The 23237-nt window shown below is 38.2% G+C and overlaps 1 protein-coding gene across 10 annotated transcripts in view; it reads left to right on the top strand.

The window, feature by feature from the left end:
• ZMYM5 (zinc finger MYM-type containing 5) overlaps positions 1 to 21887 on the top strand; it is a 43661-nt gene extending 21774 nt beyond the window's left edge. For 8 of the 10 annotated variants that reach the window (XM_036457003.2, XM_045588498.1, XM_045588499.1 and 5 more), the window contains 4 exons: positions 11159 to 11444; positions 12157 to 12322; positions 13821 to 14036; positions 20289 to 21887. In XM_036457003.2, coding sequence (XP_036312896.1) covers positions 11159 to 11444; positions 12157 to 12322; positions 13821 to 14036; positions 20289 to 21044 — 1424 coding nt within the window. In that variant the 3' untranslated portion in view covers positions 21045 to 21887. Of the gene's footprint in view, positions 1 to 11158; positions 11445 to 12156; positions 12323 to 13820; positions 14037 to 20288 lie in introns of those variants that run through there. The other 2 variants (XM_045588500.1, XM_045588502.1) reach the window with 2 other exon arrangements.
• The last annotated feature ends 1350 nt before the right edge of the window (positions 21888 to 23237 follow it).

The raw sequence follows: 23237 nt of genomic DNA on the forward strand, positions 1-23237 counted from the left end.
AGGGAGAGAGATAGAGAGCTAGAAACATTGATGAGAGAGAGTCATCGATCAGCTGCCTCTTGCACACCCCCTACTGGGGATATGCCCGCAACCAAGGTACATGCCCTTGACCGGAATCGAACCCAGGACCTTTCAGTCCCCAAGCTGATGCTCTATCCATTGAGCCAAACCGGTTTCGGCAAGAACAAGCATTCTTGGCAGCTGCTGGGACACTACTGCAGTCTCTGACATGTGTTCAGCCTTACCACATATAATTGGATTTCCCAAAGCAGGACTTGCCCCACCTTCAAACGAATTAAACAAACAACAAAAAGACATACAGTTTTAACAGAAACATTCTCTCCGTTTAGCCACAATCACAGAGGAGACAAAGCTGCTTCTTGGTATTAATGGCCATGGAGCACGGACTTTTTAAATTCACATTCACACCCCAGTCAGTCCAAATTTGACTTTCTCCCCAGGAAGTTCCAAAACAGATGCAGATAAACTGCCTACTAGCTCCACAGTTGACTTCCTCCTGAGGAAGTCCCAAAACAGAGGCAGATAAACTACCTAAGAGCTCCACAGTCAGTCAGTCCAAACAGAGACAGCTAAAGTGCCCAGGAGATAATCAGCTGGCCTCTTTTGTCCCAAAAGATAGATCTGAACTCAGACTATTCCCTAGGACAGTGTTTCCCAAAGTGTGGTACAAGTACCCCCACGGGTATGGGAAGAGTTTGGTTGGGGTACATGTTGCACTGGGGTTTGGTGGGGATATGCACTGCACCGTGCTTAGCTGCGCCTAATTCTATGTTCTCATGAGTATGTGGGGTACTCAGAGTTACAAAAATTATAGAAGGGGTACACATATGTCAAAAGTTTGGGAAACACTGCCCTAGGGAAAATTTACCAGTCAGATGTTACCACAGTTCCAGAAAGGTGTTTCCTGCCTCAGTGAGTCCACCAGAGTGCAGAGTCACAGCAGTCTCACTGGACCCGAGAGTCCAGGAACCTGCGAATGTGCCAGAGGCGCCCTCCCAGGGTCTCAGAGCCTGGAAGAGTGCCCGAGTCTACTGTTAACAGCGGTGGCCACCAAACCAACATAGCTGACACTTCTTGGTCGGAACCAAAATGTGAATGACCTAGGAGAACGACCAACCCATCACCCAGAGGAATCAGGAAAATAAAACCTTTATTGCGCAGTGCTACTAGTCCAGTGGACTTTGATTCAAAGCCTGAACTACCAATGTGGGGAGGGTTTTTTTTGTTTTGTTTTTTATTAAATTATTATCTGTGTACATATTTTAACAATTGCCCCCCCCCATACACACCCTCCCTCCCCAGAGTTTTGTGTCCATTGGTTGTACTTATATGCATGTATACATATCCTTCAGTTGATCTCTTATCTCCCCCAGATCTCACTTCCCTCCCCACTGTAATTTGACAGTCTGCTTGTTCCTTTACTATCTTTTGGTTCATCAGTTTATAATGTTCTTTATTATCCATAAATGAGTGAGGTCATGCGTTTCTCTTTCATTGATTGGCTTATTTCACTCAGCATGATGTTCTCCAATTCCATCCAGGTTGCTGCAAATGATGAGAATTCCTTCTTTTTAATGGCAGCATAGTATTCCATTGTGTAGATTAGGGGTGTCGAACTCAATCAGAGAAGGGGCCAAAATCTAAAATGCAGCCTAAATCTCGGGCCGAATGGTTTACTGAACAGTCATAAACTGTCATTGTGATGGAAACGCAGCGAGTGCAGTGATGACAGCGCGGTGCGGGCCACATTGCAAGGCCTGGCGGGACGGATTTGGTCCGCGGGCCTTGTGTTTGACACGTGGTGTAGATGTACCATAGTTTTTTGATCCAGTCATCTGCTGATGGGCACCTAGGCTGTTTCCAAATTCTGGCTATGTAGATTGTGCTGCTATGAACATAGGGGTGCATATATCCTTTCTGATTGATGTTTCTAGTTTCTTGGGATATATTCCTAGGAGTGGGATTCCTGGGTCAAATGGGAGTTCCATTTTCAGTTTTTTGAGGAAGCTCCATACTGTTCTCCACAGTGGTTGTACCAGTCTGCATTTCCACCAGCACTGCACCAGAGTTCCTTTTTCTCCACAACCTCTCCAACACTTGTCGTTTGTTGATTTGTTGATGTTGGCCATTCTGACAGGTGTGAGATGGTACCGCATTGTTGTTTTGATTTGCATCTCTCGGATAATTAGTGATTTTGAGCATGTTTTCTTTTTTTTTCTTCTTTTTTTTAATATATTTTATTGATTTTTCACAGAGAGGAAAGGAAAGGGATAGATAGCTAGAAACATCGATGAGAGAATCATCGATCAGCTTCCTCCTGCACATCCCCCCCCTGGGGATGTGCCTGCAACCAATGGTACATGCCCTTGACTGGAATCGAACCCAGGACCCCTCAGTCCGCAGATGGACGCTCTACCACTGAGCCAAACCGGTTTCGGCTTGAGCATGTTTTCATGTGCCTCTTGGCCTTCCTTCTGTCTTCTTTTGAAAATATTCTATTTAGATCCATTGCCCATTTTTTAATTGGATCATTCATTTTCCTTTTATTTAGTTGTATAAGCTGTCTGTAGATGTTGGAGATTAAACCTTTATCAGTGATAACATTTGTAAATGTGTTCTCCCATACAGTGGGCTTTCTTGTTGTTTTGTTGATGGTTTCTTTTGCTATAAAAAAGCTTTTTATCAATATTTTGATGTAGTCCCATTTGTTTATTTTCTCTTTAGTTTCCATTGCCCTAGGGTCAGTATCAGTGAAGAAGTTCTTTTGGCATATGTCTGAGATTTTGCTGCCTGTGGATGCCTCTAGTATTTTTATGGTTTTCCATCTTATGTATAAGTCCTCTATCCATTTTGAGTTTATTTTTGGGTATGGTGTAAGTTGGTGATCTAGTTTAATTCTTTTGCATGTATCTGTCCAATTTTCCCAACACCATTTATTGAAGAGACCGCCTTGACTCCATTGTACAGTGGTGCCTCGCACAGCGAATGCTGCACACAACGAACTTCATTTCATGATTCATACAACGAACTTCGTTTCACACAACGAAGTCGCCCGAGCTTCCACGACTTTTATGTCATCTTAGCATATTTTATGCTACAGAACGAATTAATTTTTTTAACATGTATTGTTATGGGAAAACGCGTTTCACATAACGAACTTTTCGCATAACGAACTTGCTCCTGGAACAAATTAAATTCGTTGTGTGAGGCACAACTGTATATTCGTGCCTCCTTTGTCAAGTATTAACTGAGCATAGTGATTTGGGTTGATATCTGGGTTCTCGATTCTATTCCATTGATCTATATGTCTGTTCTTGTACCAGGCTGTTTTGAGAACAGTGGCTTTGTAATACAGCTTGAAATCTTGTATTGAGATCCCTCCTACTTTACTCTTCTTTCTCGGGATTGCTGTGGCTATTCAGGGTCTTTTATTTTTCCAAATGAACTTTTGGAGAGTTCTTTCTAGGTCAGTGAAATATGCCGTTGGTATTTTAATGGGGAGTGCATTGAACCAATCGATTGCTTTAGGAAGTATGGACATTTTGATGATGTTGATTCTACCAATCCATGAACATGGTATGTTCTTTCATCCGTTTACATCTTCCTCTATCTCTTTTTTCAGAGATAGTCCTTTTCCGCATATAGTCCTTTACTTCCTTAGTTAAGTTTATTCCTAGGTATCTTAATTTTTTTGGTGCGATGGTAAATGGGATTGCTTTTTTAGTTTCTGTTTCTGTAAGTTCACTGTTGGTGTATAGAAATGCCATAGATTTCTTGGCATTAATTTTGTATCCTGCTACATCGCCAAATTCATTTATTAAGTCAATTAGGTTTTTTTTGTTTTGTTTTGTTTTGTTTTTGGTCAGTTAGTTTTTTAATGGAGTCTGTGTTTTCTTTTTTATGTACAATATCATGTCATCTGCAAATAAGGATAACTTTACTTCTTTTCCAATTTGGATGCCTTTTATTTCCTCCTCTTGTCTAATTGCAATGGCTAGTACTTCCAGTACTATGTCAAACAGGAGTGGCAAGCGTGGGCATTCCTGTCTTGTTCTTGATCTTAGAGAGAATGGTTTTAGTTTTTGCCCTTTAAGTATGATGTTGGCTGTGGGTTTATCATATATAGCTTTTATTATGTTGAAGTATGATCCTTGTACTCCCACGTTGTTGAGAGTTTTTATCAGGAAAGGGTGTTGGATTTTATCAAATGCTTTTTCTGCATCAATTGATATGACTATATGGTTTTTATTTTTCAATTTGTTTATGTGATGTATCACGTTTATTGATTTGCGGATATTGTACCATCCTTGCATTCCTGGAATAAATCCTACTTGGTCGTGGTGTATGATCTTTGTGATGTTCTGCTGGAGCCGATTTGCTAGAATTTTGTTGAGGATTTTGCCATCTATGTTCATGAAGGATATTGGCCTGTAATTCTCTTTCATTGAGTTGTCTTTATCTGGTTTTGTTATTAGGGTGATGCTGGCTTCATAGAAGGAGTTTGGAAGTGTTCCTTCCTCTTGGATTTTTTGGAATGGTCTAAGGAGGATAGGTTTTAGTTCTTCCTTGAATGTTTGGTAAAACTCTCCTGTGAAGCCATCTGGCCCTGGGCTTTTGTTTGCTGGAAGCTTTTTGATGACTGTTTCAATTTCTTCCCAAGTCACTGCTCTATTGAGATTTTTAGATTCTTCCTAATTGAGTTTTGGAAAGTTGTATTTTTCTAGGAATATGTCCATTTCCTCCAGGTTGTTCAGTTTGTTGGAATAGAGTTGTCTCTCCTGCTTTGATTTAAAGGCACAAAATACAACACAACCAGGTACAACACACAAGGCACTGAATAGAAATGTGTTTCCGATATTAATAACCTCCAATAAAGGTGACTAAACCCAGCTAACAAAAACATACAATGAAACAAAAAGAGTAGGTAAACAAATCTTACAAAAAAGCATAAAACTTCAATATAGTTAACATTCAATATACAACTATTATACAAAGGGATAGAGAGAAAGACTTTTTATTTTAGTACAGCGACGAGGGAGGTGTGAATGGGCTTGGAGCAGGGGATTGGAAATTACAATAGATATACAAAAGTATCGTGAAATTTTAGGAGAGGGTAAACAGAAAGAATGGGGAAAATCTAGAGCAGGAAAGGGTTAAGATAAACAGGGCACCAAAGGAAAAGGTTAGGAAGAGAGTGATGGCATAAGGTAGGGTTGAGATAGAATAAAGCGTTGGAGAAGGAAAGATAAATATAGACTGTAGAACAGTAATCCTGAAATAAAATAATAATAATAATAATAATAATAATAATAATAAAATAATAAGAATAAGCAAGAAAATAAGATAAAAAAGGTAAAATAGTAGTAGTAATAATGTTAATTATGTATACAATGTAATAATTAAGGTAAAATCAAGTGAGGAAAAAGAAAAAAATAGTTTCTTGAGTAAACGTTGCGAATAATGAAAAACAATTTAAAAATTAAAAAGATTAAATAAAAAAATTTAAATAAAATTTGCAGTAATGAAGGTCATTCACTTCTTTTATTGTTCTGTTTGGCACACCTGTTTCCCAGTCTGGACAGTATTGCAGTTCCCTTCGTTTCACTGCTCCTCAGTGTTGTAATCCGGTCCTGATTTTTAAGCAGGTCTTAATTATATTTTATTATACTAGGGTCAATTTGTGATTTAGCCTCTAGGTGGCAGTGTTTCTAGGTTGACTTCCTGGCCTCTAAAGCCACTAGCTTTTTTTTACCCCCTCTCTGTGGCACTGATCTATGGAGGGGGGTAGGGCAAGTCCGAGCCAACTGTAATTCTCTGATATCCCTCCGGGTCAGATCCAAACGTGTTGCTCTTTAGATATCTCCCCTATTAGGAGCCCCATCCACTTTCACGGGTGACACCCGCCCAACAGCCGGGGCTTCTACTTGTAATCACCGTCCCTGTCCTCCAGTTTCCGCACACCCGGCACGGGCAGGCTTTTGTCTTTCACCAGGAGCACTCACGCACTCTCTCCCCGCGAAGTGTGACCTTTTCGCCGTTTGGTGAGCATTCCTGTGAGTCCTAGTGTTCGCGCCGCCTGGAATCAGCATTCTGGGGGTCACAGCTGCTTGGTGGTCGCTGTGGCTCTGGATATTCAGGCCCCTGACAAGATCCAATTTCCCTTCAAGATGGTGAGATTTCCCCATCCAAGCCTGTAGGTAGCTCCGGGAAGGGACCTAGCCCCGCCGTGGGTGCTTCCCTGTCGGGCACCCTGGTCAGCGGCCCCCCAGTTTCTTCTGGTGTTTGGCTGTCTCTTGGCTTGCTAATAAATACTCTCAGCATAACCCTCAGCTGCTCTCTCTTTCTGCTTCGGGACAAGGCTCAGAATCCACCTATATTCTTCCGCCATTTTTGTCTCCTGTCAGCTGATTTCTCAACAGAAACTATGCAGGCTAGATGGGAGTGGCAAGAAATATTCAGTGATGAATAGCAAGAACCTACAACCAAGATGACTCTACCCAGCAAAGTTATCATTCAGAATTGAAGGTCACATAAAGAGCTTTCCAGATAAGAGAAAGCGAAAGGACTTCATCACTGCCAAACCAGTAGTATATGAAATGCTGAAAGGTATTTAGGAAGAGGACGAAGAAAAAGTTAAAGATAAAAATTATAAACAAGTATATATATATATATCATCAAGTGAATTTAAAAATTAAGTAAATAAAAAATGTGATGAACAGAATAAACTGGTGAATATAATAGAGTCTGGGGCATAGAAAGGGAGTGGACTGACAATTCGAGGGGGGAAAGTGGTGTGGGAGTGCGGGCAAAGTCTGCACAAAAATTATACACCTATGAATGAGGACAGTGGGGGGGTGGGAACCAGATTGGGGGAAGAGGAACAATTCTACAATAATAATCTGAACAATAAAGATTTATTTTTTAAAAAACCTGATAAAATAAAACTTTAAAAAAGATAAAATAATAGTAGTAATAATACTGATTAAAAACAAAAATATAATTTAAAAGGTAAAATCAAGTGAGAAAAAAATATTAAGTAAAAGATAAAAAATAAAAATGTGCATAAGTGAAAGTCGTTCAGTATCTTTACTATTCTGTTTGGTACACCTGTTGCCTGTCAGGTAGTTAGAACTGTGTTGAAATTCCCTGTGTTCCACAACTCGTCTGTGATGTAAACCACAATCTTGTTTTCAAGCAGGCAGTATGTCTGTTTCTCAGCCTGCCTGTGGTTAAATTTACATAAGCGTCAATTTGTGATTCAACCCCTGGATGGCAGTGTTTCTGTATTGACATCCGGAGCTATAAGTCCTCTCTACCCAATATTTAGAATTTGTTTTCCCTCCTGCACTTAATACTGGTTTGGGGGTATGGACTGCCCCAGAACTGGCTTTCTGGTCTTTTCTCCCCACTCTGATTCCCAGGTTCCACTAAAACAACTTTCCTCTGCAGTCTCTGAGAATATATTTAATTGGGTTATCCTGTGTATTGGGCTTAGTAATCAAATGCAAGGATTTAAAGAGAAAAAAGAGCTAGAGTAAGTGTGACTTTTTAAAAAATATATATATATTTTATTGATTTTTCACAGAGAGGAAGAGAGAGGGATAGAGAGTTAGAAACATCGATGAGAGAGAATCATCGATCAGCTGCCTCTTGCATACCCCCCACTGGGGATGTGCCTGCAACCAAGGTACATGCCCTTGACCGGAATCAAACCTGAGACCCTTCAGTCCGCAGTCCAACGCTCTATCAACTGAACCAAACTGGTTTCGGCAAGTGTGACTTTTTTGCCCCAGCACTGTGTGGGACTCTGCTCAAGTCTCTGTGCATGTCTTTTCCCCCTCGCACAGCACAGCTAGTTTATTGGTAAAGCTTCAGGCTTCCCGCCTCAGCAACTAATTGATTTCTAGAGTTCCCTTCTATCAGCAGCCCTGTGGACCCCCTTACACGTTCTCGGACTACACTGGTCCTCCCAATGTCCTCGGATTTTGTGTGTTATGGTTGTAGGGTCCTGGGAGGTATCCGATTCTTCCCAATTAAAGGTAAGGCTAGGCTTCCAATCACAGCCAGTCTCCTCTTCAAGATGGTGCGATCTCTGCTGCAGAGCTGGTCACTCCTTGAGAGATTGCAGCAGCAGTGGAGTTTGCCCGGTTAGGGGAGCCCAGTCTGGCAGTCCCCAACAGTCCCTTGGAATATAGCTGTCCCTCACTCACAAATAGGTAGTCCCTGTACGTCCACACACTCTCCTTTCATCCTCTCACTTGCCTTCCCATGCTGCCCAGAGGCCCGGAGCAGCTGTAGCGGTGAGGAATGCCTGTGTTGTCACCATGGCACCGCACCTCATCCCTGGCCACTCAGCACCTGTATATGCAAATTCACCCGACATCTTTAATTTGCATACTCCTGTTTGGCTGATGGGTGTCACAAAGGTACGGTTAATTTGTATCTTTCTCTTTTATTAGTGTAGATTTTTTTGTTAATCTTCACCTGAGGATATTTTTCCATTGATTTTTAGGGAGTGTGGAAGAGAGAGGGAAAGCCAGAGAGAAACATTGACGTGAAAGACATTGATTGGTTGCCTTCTGCACAAACCCCTACCAGGGTTTGGGGAGGAACTTGCAACCAAGGTGTGTGCCCTTGACTGGAATCAAACCCAGGACCCTTTGGTCTGCAGGCTGAAGCTCTATCCACTGAGCCAAACTGGCTAGGGCCAAATAAGCTACTTTTGAATAGTCTCATTTCTCAAAGTTTCATATTCGATAAATACAGAATCTTAGGACCTAAGAAGTTAGAATCTCTGTTTAAATCAAAGCTTCCCAAATGATCTCATACATGTTAACATTTGAGAAGCACTATTACCGTACATCAGATTGTACGATTTTGAAGCAACAATAATATATGATTGGGTCAGATGGACCATATAATACAGGCTTTCCTATATATTAATGCATATGAAATAATATTTTAGAAGGCTCAGAAGTAATTGTGGAAAGACTTGCTTTAAAATGTTATGTCTAGCCTGGCTGGTTTAGCTCAGTTTGTTGTTGAGTGATGTCCTGAATACCTAAAGGTTGCTGATTTTATTTCCAGTCAGAGTATATGCCCAGGTTTCAGGCTTGATCCCCAGTGGAGGGCAGGTAGGAGGCAGCTGATAAATACTTTGCTCTCATATCGATGTTTTCTCTCTCCATTTCCCTTCCTTTCCCTCTAAAAAAAATTAATTTTAAAATGTTAAAAAATAAATGTTACATATAGCCAGTTTGGCTCAGTGGATAGAGCGTCAACCTGTGGACTGAAAGGTCCCAGGTTTAATTCCGGTCAAGGGCATGTACCTTGGTTGTGGGCACATCCCAGTAGTAGGTGTGCAGGAGGCACCTGATCCTTGTTTCTCTCTCATCAATATTTCTGACTCTCCCTCTCCCTTCCTCTCTGCAAAAAAGTAATACAATATATATTTTTTAAAAGTAAATAAAAATACATGTTATGACCAGAATGGCTCAGTTGATTGTGTATCAAAAGGTTGCTGCTTCAATTCCCAGACAGGGTACATACCTGGTTTGTGGGTTCAATTTCCAGTCAGAGCACATATGGAAGGCAACCAATTGATGTTTCTCATATTTCTCTCTCCCTCCCTCCCTCCCTCCCTCCTCTCTCTCTCTCTCTCTCTCTCTCTCTCTCTCTCTCTCTCTCTCTCTCTCTCTCTTTTTCTCTCTCTCTCTTGGCTCAGTGGATAGGAGCCTGTGGGCCAGAGGGTACTAGGTTTGATTCCTATCAAGGGCATGGACCTTGGTTCCTCCCCAGGGCGGTCCCTAGTCGGGACGCATGCAGGAAGCAACCAATTGTGTTTCTCTCACATTGATGTTTCTCTCTGTCGTTCCCTCTCTCTTCCACTTTCTCTAAAAACCAATGGCAAAATATCTTTGGGTGAGGATTAAAAAGGGGAAGGAGGGCCTGACTGGCGTGTCTCAGTGGTTGAGCATTGACCTATGAACCAGGAGTTCTAGGTTTGATTCTTGGTCAGGGCACATGTCTGGGTTGCGGGCTCTATCCCAACTGGGTGGGGGGGACGTGTAGGATGCAACCGATTAATGATTCTCTCTCATCATTGATTTTTATATCTCTCCCTCTCCCTGTCTCTGAAATCAATAGAAGTATTTAAAAAATAAAAATAAAGGATATTAAAATATAACATCTAAATTACATGTATTTCAAAGTATTTTGGAGGGAAATGTATTGATGTCTACATATTACTTGAAATACAGAAATTATTTCTAGGGCTCTATAGACAGAAAGATGTGTTAAAGCAAAAGTAGTAAGTTAGTAATAGTAAAGTAGTGTGGAGGGAGGACAAAGAGGGTAAAGAGGTTAAATATGTGGTGACAGAAAGAGACTAGACTTTGGTTGATCAGCACCCAATGTAGTATATACAATATATGTATTTTAAAGTTGCATACCTGAAACTTATATAGTGTTATTAAACAATGTTATCCTCAAAATTTTAATATTAAAAAATTATAAAATGCTGTGGAATATATTTAGTGGGCATATAGGAGTTGACTGCACAATTCTTTCAACTTCTCTATATACTTTTAATTTTTCATATTAAAATGTTAATGGGGAAGCCGTCTGTTATGACAATGGAAATCATATACCACACTTTATAGTTATCTTTGTATTTTCATATTTGCTTTATTTTATAATGTATTGGTATTTTGTTCCTAGAGAAGAAAAATGGCTAATACTTTTTGCAGGTGCCTTGTACCAAACATAAGGCTTTACTATTATACTTTCATGAGTTAGGTATGATTGTTAGTTTGTAGTTCAGAAAACCAAGACATAGTTTTATATACTTGCACAATCTATAGTAATCTCAGAGCACAACTTTTGAACCTGGAGTCTGACTTAAGAGTTGATGGCTACCGAATTGCACAATACCAGGGCCACCATTTTCATCATTGGCACAATAGAGAATCATTTTCTTAGAATACAAAGTGGGTAGTTCCCCTGGGATTGTATAATAAGACTGTCTGGCCTTAACCACTTGCTTATATGGCTGCCTCACTATTCTTAGACTTTTAAATATTTTTCTGATATGAATTTTGAATTGTTCCATGACTTTTTCTTGTGTTTTATTTTTAAGATTCTTGGATCTCCCAGTCAGCATCATTTCCGCGTAATCAGAAACAGCAAGGGGTGGATTCTTTTTCACCAGTGGGCTCATTTCCTCAACAGATTTGCCAGTCTTCAGCCCAACAGCACCTTATTAAACCAGCTATAATCACTTGTGCACACTGCAAAAACCCTTTACAGAAAGGACAAACAGCTTATCAACGAAAAGGATCAGCTCACCTCTTTTGTTCTACCACCTGCCTTTCCTCCTTCTCTCATAAGCGTACTCCAAAGAAACACAATGTAATGTGTAAAAAGTAAGCTGTACTTTCTACTTATGCTTGATGCTGACGTTGTAAATGTGGGTTCTGGAGAACTGCATAAATTCATGGGTAGAACTGTTGCAGAGGTGTCCTCAAATTAATTGAGCTTGAGTTATCTTCGAGTTTTTCAGAGTTCAGAGTTTGTCAGCAGGCTTATTTATACTGTCCTTACTCTTAGCAGGAAAATGGAGTGTGGGTATGGAAATAAATTGACCCTCTCCCTGCCACCAACTCTGCCTCATCAGCCATCCCCCATCTCCTTCAGTTCTACCAAGTTGCTAACACCAGTTGTTGTTTTTTAAATTCTCACTTGAGGATATGTTTTTATTAATTTTAAAGAGAATGAGAAAGGAAAAGAAAGAAGCATCAATATGAGAGACCATCAGTTGCTTAGCTCTTGTAGGCATCCCTGCCAGGAATGGAATCCACAACCTTTTTGGTGTATGGGACTATGCTCCAACTAACCTGGCCTTCCAAATAGGGTTTGCTACCACCTTTTTGATTGCTTCTAAAAGTCATTAATAAGTTTTTTCTTCCTATTTTAAGAACTCTTGGTGATGAAACCAAGAAGTAGATTTTGCTAGATCCCCAAATTATAGTTGATTCGTAGTATTAAATTATGAGAAAATAAAGACTGTCCATTATTTTTTATATATTTGAAAAGAAAATGCAGTGTTGTTAAATTGTGCTTATCCCTGTGTTTCAGAGATGCACCTATGAAAAGGACTACTGTTGTTCCTCAAGTGCAGTCGAGCCAGCCCTTTCAGGAATCCTGCAATACATACTGTGTGTCTCCCTACAAAGACAACCAGAGTCTCAGAAAAAGAATTTCAAATAAATCAAGATGTACAATCTGTGGTAAACTAACAGAGGTCTGAGTTTTTCTATCTTAAGTTATTATCTATGATAACTTTAACATGTTTTTTAAGAAATTTATTTTAGGGGGGGGGGAGGACTTCGAAATGAGAGAGAAACATCAATTGACTGACTCTTGCATGTCCCCCTATGGAGGATCATACCTGAAACCCAGACATTTGCCCTGACTGGGAATTGAACCAGTAACCTCTTGGTGCATGGGACAACCCTCAACCAACTGAGCCACACTGGCAGAGGTTCTAGAATAATTTTAAGTGTTAACTGCTATTCTGTAATCTGCCATCTGTATAATGCACATGTCCTGAATCTGCACAGTGAAGTTAAGGGAGGAAAAAGGATATGCCAGAACTATTTTATAAACAAATGTCCTATTTGCAAAGTATAAAAAATATACATCTGTTTCTATAGAATTAGATGTACTCGTTCCTAGAGTAATAGTTGTATAGTGGATTTTGTTCTTACCAGACACAGTAAATTAAAATGTAGGTTCAGGACACAAAGGAAGCAACCAATCTTAGTGCAAGAACATACAGAACATGTGAACTGAAAGTGTGTTGATAATCTCACATTTCTTAATTGGTATTGCCATCCTTCCAGTTCCAGAAAGAAGAACCATGCATATAGGCAGTCCTTTCTTAATACAGTCCGTGGTAACAGTTTGGTGTTGGTTTCTGCAGAGCCATGCAAATCCAGAATACAGTTTTATCTCAGTTACCACAGAGCTGAGCAAAGCAAGAACCACTTAGTCTTGTATATGCAGACATCATCCCAGTATGGAATACTGATTCACTTAGTCCCTCCCACAAGTTGTCTAGATCAGTGAAGCTTACAAGACAAAGAATTCTCAATCCATTTCTTTTAAGTGGGTGGTATCAAAATCCTTTAAATCCATTCATTTTCTGGAATGCTTAAGTGTTTCTGGGAAAGTTATTACTGATTTTATTGCTTTTTGTTATCTGTATCTTAATTTTGATAAAAATCAAAGAATGATTTTACATCAGTTTATAATGTTCTTTATTATCCATAAATGAGTGAAATCCTGTATTGTTTTTCTTTCATTGATTGGATTATTTCACTCAGCATAATATTCTCCAATTCCATCCAGGTTGCTGCAAATGATAAGAATTCCTTCTTTTTTATGGCAGCATAGTATTCCATTGTGTATGTACCATAATTTTGTGATCCAGTCATCTGCTGATGGGCACCTGGGCTGTTTAAAAATCCTAGATATTGTAGATTGTGCTACTATGAACATAGGGGTGCATACTTCCTTTCTGATTGGCGTTTCTGATTTCTTAGGATATAAAGAATGATTTTACAAAGAAATCAAAGATAAAAATGAAAGAATAATGAAATGAGCTGTTTAGTCTTTTTCCGGAATATTTTTTCCACTGAGAAGTTAGTTGTTTCTTTGTTTCTGTTGAAACTAGTTATCTCATTGCTTACAGTGCTAATCTGGCTTATTTATTTAGTAAGTTCTCATTTTTCTTTTAGATTCGCCATGAAGTAAGCGTTAATAATGTGATACACAAACTGTGCAGTAACAACTGCTTTAACAAGTACAGGTTGGCTAATGGTCTGATAATGAATTGCTGTGAACATTGTGGAGAGTACCTGCCTAGCAAAGGTTCTGCAAATAGTGTCCTGATGATTGATGGTGGCCAACAGATGACATTCTGCTGCCAAAGTTGTGCTAACGAATATAAACAGGTAAAATTAATTCCTTTAATAAATTTTAGATGATCAGGTATATAATAACTTCTACCTATGAGCTTACATTAATATTACAGGTTGATCTTACAATCTCATTTAGTTCCACTTTTGTCAGTCTGTCATTGAGGTCTGACATTTGAAGTGAGTATTGAAATCAATTGTGTGTTTAAAATTTTTACTTTTTTCAAACATTACAACAAGGAATTCTTTTCTTTACCATTTTGCACTCCCACTGATAACTCAGTAGTTCCAGTTACTTCACATTCTCACCAAAACTTGGTGTTTTCTGGGGGTTTTTTTTGTAAGGATCTTGTGATGTAAAATATTTTTATTTATAAGTCTTTTCTTCCTATTATTTTGTTTAAGAACTCTTGGTGATGAAACCAAAAAGTGAGTTTTGCTAGATCCCCAAATTATAGTTGATTTGTAGTATTAAATTATGAGAAAATGAAGATTGTCCATTATTTTTTATATATTTGAAAATAAAATGCAGTGTTGTTAAATTGTGTTTATCCCTGTGTTTCAGAGATGCACCTACAAAATATTGAGAGGTAAAGATACAAACATCAGTGAGAGAGAAACCTGAACCAGCTGCCTCCTGCATGCTCCCTACTGGGAATTGAGCCTGAAATGTTGGCATGTGTATGACCAGAAATCGAACTATGAGCCACACTGGTTGGGTGGTGTTATCTGTTTTGATTTAAGGTATTATAGTGGATATAAAATTTGCATTTCCTTGATAACTAATATCTCCCTTTCATCATTCATATATCATCTTTTGTAAAATGTCTATTCAAGTCTTCTGCTCATTTTTATAATGAGGTTGTTTTTGTATTATTGACTTACAGGAATTCTTTATATATTGTCGAGGCATACCTTTTATAAAATAGTGTATTGACAAGATGTTCTTCTGGGCAGTGTTTTGTCTTTTCATTTTCTTCATGTTTAGGAAAAGCCCTAGTGTTTAATTTTGTTTGAGTTCAATTTACTATTTGCTTTTCTGATTAATAATTTTTGCATTTTTTAAAATAAATATTTATTGTTCATATTATTACAAGTGTTCCTCATTTTTGTTTCCCTCCATTGCTCCCCTCCACCAGGTTCCCATCTTGTGACAGCCATCTTTGACCACATGGGGGTGGCCATCTTGTGTGTTGGAGTGATGGTTAATTTGCATATCACCTTTTTATTATATAGGGTTTTAGTTTGGAAAAAAAACAGATTTGAAAAATTATAGTTAATTTTTAAATTAAAATATTTTTGAGCTCTAGCCAGTTTGGCCCAGTGGATAGAGCATCTGCCTGTGTATTGAGGGGTCCTGGGTTCAGTTCCGGTCGGGGACACATGCCCAAGTTGCAGGCTCAATCTCTAATGAAGGCCATGCAGAAGGCAACCAATCAGTGATCCCCCTCTTATCATGGATGTTTCTCTCTTTTCCTCACCCTTTCTCTCTGAAATCAATAAATATATATTTTTAATATATTTTATTGATTTTTTTACAGAGAGAAAGGGAGAGGGTTAGAGAGCTAGAAACATCGATGAGAGAGAAATATCAACCAGCTGCCTCCTGCACACTCCCCACCAGGGATGTGCCCACAACCAATGTACATGCCCTTGACCGGAATTGAACCTGGGACCCCTCAGTCCACAGACTAATGCTCTATCCACTGAGCCAAACCGGTTTCGGCAATAAAAAATATTTAAAAATAAATAAATTTGAAAGGACACAAAACAGTAACTCCCTCTGAGTACTGTGATAGTGAGTGTATTTTCCTTATCCTCCTCCCCCTCCTCCTCTTCTTCTCTGTTTTAAAGTGTTTTTTTTAAAAAAAAGTTCTATAAGCAGTAAATTTTAAACAGTCTTATGCGGTCTCCACTTTCATTTCTCAGATATCAATATTTTTCCTGCGAGTTTTCCATTAATTATTCAGGAAGTTTTTCTGTATTTTAGGTGTAATACCAGTTTGTTCCTGGGAGCATGTCTGTGCAGCATCCACTCACTCTGCCCCTATTTTTAATATCTGAGCTCATAATCTTCAAACAGATATAAGTTTATCTTGTGAATAGCACAAGGCTTACTAGTACATATAGATTATAAATTTTTTATTCCTGAACAAACACTAGACATAAAAGTGGGAAAACAGAGTAAAAAATAAGCCTCAACCATATACCTAGACTTTCTACATTGCCAGCCACTCTGATCCTACCATGGGTGTATTAGTAGTGCACAATAGCTCATAAACAGTTTACAAACGCAAGAGTGTCATTTCTATAGAATGGAGAAGTTTTATAAATGTGCCCTTACCACCATCACCAACACATTGCAGGTGTTTTTGTTTGTGTTAATCCTTACCCAAAGATATATTTTTATTGATTTTAGAGAAACATCAATCAGCTGCCTCCCTTTCGTATCCCAACCAGGGATGGAACCTTCAATCTAGGTATGTTATGTGCCCTGAATGGGAATTGAACACTCCAACTGAGCAACCTAGCGCATCTTTGGGAGCAAAAATTAATATAAGACACTGTTTTATTTTCGGGAAAACAGGGTATCATTCAAAATAGACAGTCAAATAGATTTCCAGACAAAAAAAAAGGCTAACAGAATTCATCACTACCAAGCAAGCATTACAATACTAAAGGGATTGCTGTAAGGGATTGCTGAGAAGAAAAAAACAGAGAAAAACCTAGCCATGCAGAATTAAAATGACTATAAATAAATTTATATTATTGACATAAAATATCAATAAAAACCTTAAATGTAAATGGATTAAATGCTCCAATCAAAAGATGTAGGGTTACTGAATGGATACAAAAACGAGACTCAACTATATGCTCTTTATAAGAGACCCACCTCAAAACAAAAGACACACAGAAGATTAAAGTGAAGGGATGGAAAATAATCTTTTCATGAAAATGGAAAAAGAAAAAAAAACTGGAGTAGCAATACTCATATCCAACAAAATAGACTTTAAATTTTTTAAAATATATTTTTATTGATTTGAATGGGGAGAGAGAGAGAGCTAGAAACGTTGATGAGAGAGAAACATCGACCAGGTGCCTCTTGCACACCCCCTACCGGGGATGTGCCCGCAACCAATGTACATGCCTTTGACGGGAATCGAACCTGGGACCTTTCAGTCCGCAGACGGATGCTTTACCACTGAGCCAAACCGGCTTAGGCACAACAAAATAGACTTTAAAAGCATCATGCTAAGTGAAATAAGCCAGTCAGAGAAAGATAAATATATCATCTCACTCATTTGTGGAATATAATGAACAACATAAATTGATGAACAAAAATAGAGCCAGAGGGGGGAAAATATCCTAGAATATAATACAAATAAGTTATTTACAGATTTTTAATATTTCCTACAACTTTTGTGATATACTATGTTAATACAGTTTTGATAATATTATACTTATAATCCCTTTATTGAAATATTAATGTTTATTGCATGTAATATAAGATTTTTCTTGAATAATTGGTGTTTATTGCAGGTAACATTTAAAATCATTTTTCTTGAGATATTAATGTTTATTGCATGTAACACTATTATTTTAAGATCGTTTTTCTTAAAATATTAAGGTTTATTGCATGTAATATATTTATATTGGTTTTACTGGAAATTTAAGTCAAAGAACTTCATCAGCAAACTGAAAGAAAAGGCATGTTATAGCAACAGGTTTAATGACTATTGTAATTACATAAAATTAATTTTAAGTAAATGGAGAGATATACCATATTCATGGATTGGAAAATGTCAATACTGTGAAGATGTCAGTTTCCCCAAATGAGCTGTAGACTCAAAGTAATTATAATCAAAAGCCCAGAAGAGCCCTGGCTGGCCAGTTCAGTGCTTAGTGTCAGCCTGCACATGGGATGATTACAGGTCTAATCCCCACCACTCCCACCCTACGGAGTGCTTGTGGGAGGCAACCAATAGATATCACATGAACGTTTCTATCTTTATCGCTTCTCTTTCCCTTTCACTCTGTTTAAAAGCAATGGAAAAAAATATCCTTACTCCTTAGGTGAGCATAAAAATAAATCCCAGCCGAAACAGGTTTTGCTCAGTGGATAGAGCATCAGCCTGCGGACTGAAAGGTCTCAGGTTCAATTCTGGTCAAGGGCATGGTACCTTGGTTGTGGGCACATCCCCAGTGGGGAGTGTGTAGGAGGCAGTTGATCGATGTTTCTCATCGATGTTTCTGACTCTCTGTACCTCTTTCTTCCTCTCTGTAAAAAATCAATAAAATATATATATTTTTAAAAATCCCAGTAGTATGTTTAATTGACAAACTGATTATATATATGTTGGTTTTTTTTATTTCAGGGAGAGGGAGATAGAAGCATCAATGATGAGAGAGAATCATTGTTCAGCTACCTCCGGCATGGCCCCCACTGGGTTTGAGCTTGTCACCCGGGCATGTGCCCTTGACCAGAATCAAACCTGGGACCCTTCAGTCTGTAAGCCTTAGCTCTATCCACTGAGAAAAACCAATTAGGGTGACAAATTGATTTTAAAACGCAGTAAGGTTATAAAAAGAAAAAATAACTTGAAAAAAGAAAAAATTGGTTGAAACTACCTGATTTCAAAGCATAGGCTAAATAAAGAAAAGTACAGGTCAAGGAAAGAGAAAAGAATGCAGGTTTTCTTTTCCAGACTTTTGATAAAGATATAAGGCAACAAAGAAGAAATACTCTTTCCAATTAATGGTGTTGGAACAAATGGGTAGCTACATGGAAAAAAAAACAAACAAACAATAGTGAGCCAAGGTGGGGCTAATGTCAGCTAACTCAAAAGTTAGGTAAAATGGAGCTCTGGGGACAGGTTTAGGGGTTAAGCTGCCACTGCCCATTGCTCTTCTTTTTTTTTTTTTTTTTTTTTTTTTTTTTTTTTTTTTTTTTTTTTTTTTTAATATATCTTATTGATTTTTCTTACAGAGAGGAAGGGAGAGGGATAGGGAGCTAGAAACGTCGATGAGAGAGAAACATCGACCAGCTGCCTCCTGCACACCCCCTACTGGGGATGTACCCACAAACAATGTACATGCCCTTGACTAGAACCGAACCTGGGACCTTTCAGTCCGCAGACTGACACTCTACCGCTGAGCCAAACGGGTTTCGGCCCATTGCTCTTCTTGTTATAAGTCTCATCAGATCCATTAGAGTTTAGGAGATATATGCCTGTGAGGGAATAAGAGAGAGAGGGGACAGGCTTTGGCCTGCTCTGGGGAAGGAGAACACACCAACTCTTAGTTTCTTAAGCTCCATTGTATAAATTGTTCAAGTTATAACATAAAACATTATTGTAGCTATCAGGCCTTCAATTCCTATTGTATACATCTTTGTTCTTTTTCTTCTTTATTTTGCATTTTTATTTTATTTACTTCAAAGTCAGTAATGTGTCTTTTTATTAAATGGAATTATACAATATGTGATACTTTGTGACTGGCTTTTATATACTTACCTGTTTTCAAGGTTCAGGCGTGTTGTAGCACATATCTTGGCTTCACTTTTTATTGTCAAAGTAGAGGCCTGGTGCACAAATTCATGCACTGTTTGGCCACCTGATCCCAATTGGCCCTGTTTGGACTGGGCCAGCCGGGATGTTGGCTGGCCAGCCCCACCCAACACAAACTAAGAGTTGGTATGTTCTCCCTCCCCAGCTGAGGAAAGGAGCCACGGGCAGTTGGCCTGCTGGCCCCACCCCCTGGTCGAATTGCCAATCAACCTCCCAGTGGAGGGGACAATTTGCATATTAGCCTTTTATTATATAGAATAATTTTCTATTGTATGACTAATACATTTTAATTTATCCATCAGTAATGGACAATTAAATTATTTCTACTTTTTGCCTATTAGGAATAAAATTGCTATGAACATTTTTTTAAAATCTTTGTGTGGACATATATTTTTATTTTGGCATTGCTAGGTTATATAATATGATAACTCTCTTTAACTTTTGAGTAATTTCCAGACTGTATTTTCCAAGCAGATAGCACCATTTCACATTCCCTCCATCACCTTAGGAAGACTCCAGTTTTTCCACATCTTGTTAGTACCCGTCTTTTCATTGTAGTCATCTTAATGGGTATGAAATAGAATGTGGTGGTTTTTATTTGTATTTCTTCTTCGATGACTAATGATGAACATCTTTTGGTTGCTTACTGGGCATTTGTATATACGTTATTTTTTTTAATGTTAATAATTCTAAGATAAAAGTATAATCTGTTTCTCCTTAGATATTGGAAACAGAATCAAAGAAAATATCCATATCAGAAAACAGGAAAAGAAATGCTATTAGAGAAGAAAATGAGAGGAAATTATATGGATCATTGAATACACTTTTGGAAAAAATAGAAGGAGTACCAGGAAAAAAGGAAAAGATTTCAGAGCCACAGGTATCATCAGAGTGTAAGATAGAAGCATCACTAACCAAACAGGATATGAATTTACCTGCCTCTGTGTCCATCATAGATAATACATTTCAAAAGCAAATGGAAGATAAAAAATCTGAAGACTCCACTCAAGCAGTTGTGCTTTCTGCAGATCCAGGCACATGGCCCCGAATTTTAAATATCAAACAACGAGACATTCTTGTTGAAAATGATCCCCCTCAAGTAAGAAATTTTAACTTTCCAAAAGACAATACAGGGAGGAAGTTTTCAGAAACTTATTATACACGAATTCTTCCAAATGGTGAAAAAACCCCTAGATCCTGGTTGCTTTATTCAACCTCAAAAGATTCTGTGTTTTGTCTATATTGCAAACTCTTTGGAGAAGGAAAAAATCAACTGAAGAATGAGAATGGGTGCAAAGATTGGCAGCATTTATCACATATTCTTAGCAAACACGAAGAAAGTGAAATGCACATCAACAATAGTGTTAAGTATTCAAAATTAAAATCTGATGTGAAAAAAAACAAAACTATTGAAACTGTAGAACACAAAGTACATGAAGATGAGACCAAAGAAAGTGAGCTGTTGCTGTACACATGATATACCTGATAGGATCATATGTTCACTCACAGGAGATCTGTACCTCACAGTCAATACCATTGTGTTCTAAGGCTCCTACAGAGAGTAACTCAACAGTCCATTTGCAGTAAGCATAATAACAAAGAAATAATTTGTTTTCCAAATTCTAAAGGTATTTTGATTCAATAGGAATTAATGCAGGTTTCAGTAAACTAAGTTGTTAATTTTTTCAGTCAATTCTCATATTTATAAAATGTCATTTAATAGGTTTGGTTAATTTACTATTCTGAGTAGAAAAACAGAAAGAGGTAGAAAAAGGCTTAAATTTATCAATACCAGTTTAAACAAAATACTTATGTGAACAAGTGTTATAATCATTATTATTAAAGTAAAAACATTCAGCAGCAGTCTAAGAATAGAATGTGATGTGAAACTATGGATTTTTGCTCTTCAACCAAATACTTGTGATTTTTTGGGGGGGTTAAACCTTTTATTTTAGGAAAATAGCATCATTTGTTAAATAAATGTTTGAGGTGGTTAATTTGCATTTTATTGGTTTTGATTTAATTTGTAAATATTTTAGCTTTTCTTGTTTTGTGAGAACTGTAAGCATAAGTACCTATTTTTATCTTGGTATACATATAAGAAATACAAAAATAAAAATGTATTAAGTTAACCTTTAGGTATTGTGGCATTTTTTTCCTTTGAAGGAGACTTTCTGCTTGAAATCTGAAAAATATTCATGAAAAGTAAGGATCTCATTTTCTCAGATGGTCAATCAATGTTCCTATCACTGTATATTTAGTAATTCTCTATTGTTTCTGGTTTCTGATAACAATTTTTACCAGATATTAACTTCTGTTTTAAAATAATATATTTTTATTGATTTCGGAGAAGAAGGAAGAGGGAGAAATAGAAACATCATAGATCAGAGAGAATCATTGATTGGCTGCCTCCTGCACACCCACACTGGGGATAGAGCCCACAACCCATGTATATATCCTGACCAGGAATTGAACTGTGACCTACTGGTTAATAGGTTGACGCTTAAATACTGACCCATGCCAACTGGCTAAATTTTTTTTTTAATTTCTTTATTGATTAAGGTATCACATATTTGTCCTCAACCCCCCATTCCAATCCCCCACCACCACCACTTATGCACCCACCCCCCTCTTGTCCTTGACATATTCTTAGCAAACACATATGAGCCTATTGGTTAGGCTCATATGTGTGTACATAAGTCCTTTGGTTGATCTCTCCCTTTTATCCCCACCGTCCCTTTGAGGTCCAACAGTCAGACTCGTGGCTCCTTATCTCTGGGTCTGTTCTTGTTCATCAGTCTGTGTTGTTTATCATTTCCCCTAGATGAGTGAGATCATGTCCTAAGGGAAATATAAGAATCAAAAATGAGACAAGCAATAATTGTTCTGAAAGGCATATGAATCAGTCTGTAGTGAGCTGCTTTCTGGGCCACCAGTTCTTTTGAGACCCAATTTCAATGTCAAACAGTCCCTTATGTGTACATGTCAGCAATGGTATTTCAGTTCTGGATGGTGAGCAAATGGTGGTAATGCAGGTCCAATGCTCTCTGGTTTGGTCCTGGGCAACCTGCAGTGATACACAGCTGCTGACTGCTATTATGGTAAGGTGTCATCAGCGACTTCCATCTCTGGACTGCTTCTCTTTGTCTTCATGGTTGGAGTAGTCCTGTCAATTTCTCTCTCTTGCCATAATGCAAATGGTCTTGGAGTTGTTTTCTGAAAATATACAAACATATTCTCGACCAAAAGATAATAAAAGAATATTTTCTATAAATTTGACTTGGGGTCCTTTTTCATTTTTTGCCCAAATGATTTTCCTCTGGCTTGTTTTGACTCCATGTGTGTTTTTCATGGGTGTCTTGCTGGGCTAAATTTTTATGTATACTTCAGCTTCTCTTAAGGCTTTTCCTGCCGAAGCTGGTTTGGCTCAGTGGTAGAGCATCGGTCTGCGGACTGAAAGGTTCCGGGTTCGATTCCAGTCAAGGGCATGTACATTGGTTGCGGGCACATCCCCGTTGGGAGGTGTGCAGAAGACAGCTGGTTGATGTTTCTCTCTCATCGATGTTTCTAGCTCTCTATCTCTCCCATCCTCTCTGTAAAAAAATCAATAAAACATATTTAAAAAAAAAAAAAAAAAAAAAAAAGGGCTTTTCCTAGGAAACAAAATAGC

This window comes from Pipistrellus kuhlii, unplaced genomic scaffold, assembly GCF_014108245.1.
Source record: "Pipistrellus kuhlii isolate mPipKuh1 unplaced genomic scaffold, mPipKuh1.p scaffold_m20_p_3, whole genome shotgun sequence".
NCBI lineage: Eukaryota > Metazoa > Chordata > Mammalia > Chiroptera > Vespertilionidae > Pipistrellus > Pipistrellus kuhlii.